General features: G+C 60.7%; 1 protein-coding gene across 1 annotated transcript in view; it reads left to right on the top strand.

The window, feature by feature from the left end:
* LOC103923481 (transducin-like enhancer protein 1) overlaps positions 1 to 2106 on the top strand; it is a 16291-nt gene that overhangs the window by 705 nt on the left and 13480 nt on the right. Inside the window, exons 3-4 of the mRNA XM_009331843.1 lie at positions 537 to 600; positions 1091 to 1135. Coding sequence (XP_009330118.1) covers positions 537 to 600; positions 1091 to 1135 — 109 coding nt within the window. The remainder of the gene's footprint in view (positions 1 to 536; positions 601 to 1090; positions 1136 to 2106) is intronic.

Genomic DNA, 2106 nt, shown 5'->3' with positions numbered 1-2106 from the left:
GGCTGTGCCAAGCACCACCTTGGTAGCTTGAAATGACACCGTTGGAGGGGGAAACTCGCCCTCCTCCTGCCAAAAGACCCGGGATGAGGGTGCTGGCTTCTGGGCTGAGCTGGAGCCCGTCACTTAGTAGACCTGGAGTCCCTGTGATCCCCCCCTGCTGCTGGCCAGGATCACCTCCCCTTCCCAGCATGGTGCTGGGCAGAGCAAGGTTTGAAATGCAGCTTGGCTTTGCAGCTCGATCCATTTGGGAAGCAGATGCTGGGGAGGGGGTTAAAACTCCGTGCAGATTGCTCCCTGACGCCTGGATCCCTTTGCTGTCCATCTCCTCTTTATCAGCCCCTTTCCCACCCTCTTTCAGGTGGTTTTCTTGGCTTGTGCTGGGAGACTGGATTGAATCTGAGAGCAAGAGGCTGAAGCACGTGGTGCGCTGGGAGGGCTTGTGCTCTGTCCAGCCTGGGAGATCTTGTCTGTGGGGGGAGCAGAGGCTCTCTCCCTCTCTCTTCCTCCCTCTCTCTTTCTTCTCTTTATTTTTACAGCTTGAAGTTAGAATGTGAAAAGCTGGCAACAGAAAAAACAGAAATCCAGCGTCATTATGTCATGGTTAGTGAGCTTCACCTGAAAGGAGGAGGGCAGTGGGGGGTGTCTCCTCTGAACCATCAAAGGACTCACAGCCCTGGGATGCTTTGGCTTCCCCTTGTGTTTGGGTTGTGTGGCCAGGCCCTGAGATCTGGTTCCCGTGGCTGTTATTGTCTGTTTTTCCCCCGAAACGAGCTGTGGTGTTTGAACAGGGCTTGCTGCCGCAGCTCGCGGTGGTGGGGTGGTGGCGAAGCCGCTCCCATGCGGGTTGTCTCCTCTCCAGTGGGCAGCGAGTGGAAGCCCCGGGAGGACTGTGTCCGTTCTGTGGGCTGTGGCTGCATGTAGGAGAGACCTCTGGGCGAGGAGCTGGGGACTGTGTTCTCCTCCTGGCCTGGCCACAGCTCAGACGTTTGTGGCTGGGCTGACCCTGCACACCAGTGCCTGACAGAACTTTCTGGTTGCGACTCCCCCTGGGCTCCCCAGCCATGCTGACGCTGCCTTCTCTCCCTTGCAGTACTACGAGATGTCCTACGGCCTGAACATCGAGATGCACAAACAGGTGAGTCTGGGTGGGACAGGAGCGTTGTCCTGGGTCCCTGGTCCCCTGTCCCCACCTCACCATCTGGGCCCTTCGGGGTCATCCCTTCCAACAGAAAGCGTGGGAGGTTGCTCCCTGCCGTCGTCCAGGGAAGGCTGTGCTTGTGGGGGACGTGCTCCCTTCTCTGTGCTTTGGGAGCTCTGCCCTGCTCTGCGTCACAGCCTTGGCCTGTCCTCTCAGCTCTCTGCACACGCGTGTGTGCTCTGGCGTGAGCTGCTGTTTGCTTGCTGGGTTCAGGGAGCATGTTCCCGGCTGGGTCGCGATGAGCTTGTTGCAGTGGGGAGAGAGCAGCGGTGGAGGACTTGTGCTTGCATGGCTGCTCATGCCAGGTGTGAGCGGCCGCTTGGGGACCGTCATGGAGGAGGCTGGCTCCCGTGGGGCAAGGGGTGCTGCAGTGTCATGGCAGGGTGATGGGCAGGGTGACAAGCTCTGGCTCGCTGCCTTTGCAACTGTCCAGTGCCAGCTGGCCCTGGGGGCAGCTTGCCTGGAGGCTAGGGCCGAGAAGCATCCTGAGGTGGGGAGGAGGGGGCTGAGGCATGGGTGCAGGGTGAGGTCCCCAAGGGCTTGGGGCTGCACATCCCCCTTCGCTGCTTCCCCATCCCTCCCTCCCTCCCTTCCTCCTGCTGCACCGCACTCCGGGTCACCAGCTGCTCTGAGACAGAAGGTTTCTTCTCATCTATTTTTAAAGAGGCTGTGGAGGAGCCTGGTGAGGCGTGCTGCAGCCGCTGCCTCCTTCCTTCCCGCCCCGCCACCGCCTCCGCCAACTGTTGCACGGGAGCCAGCTCAGGCGGGTGGCGTGGGGGTGCTGGCCCCCTGCGCAGGGCAGGCTGATGGCCACTCTTGCCAGCTTTGCGCCCGCCGGGTGGGTGTTTCTGCCGCTCTTGTCATTTCTCGTGGCATGCCCTGCTCTGTGCTGTCATCCCTGTGCAAAG

The sequence above is a fragment of the Pygoscelis adeliae genome, unplaced genomic scaffold (genome assembly GCF_000699105.1).
Source record: "Pygoscelis adeliae isolate BGI_AS28 unplaced genomic scaffold, ASM69910v1 Scaffold239, whole genome shotgun sequence".
Lineage (NCBI taxonomy): Eukaryota > Metazoa > Chordata > Aves > Sphenisciformes > Spheniscidae > Pygoscelis > Pygoscelis adeliae.
This window is presented reverse-complemented; position numbering and strand designations above follow the sequence as displayed.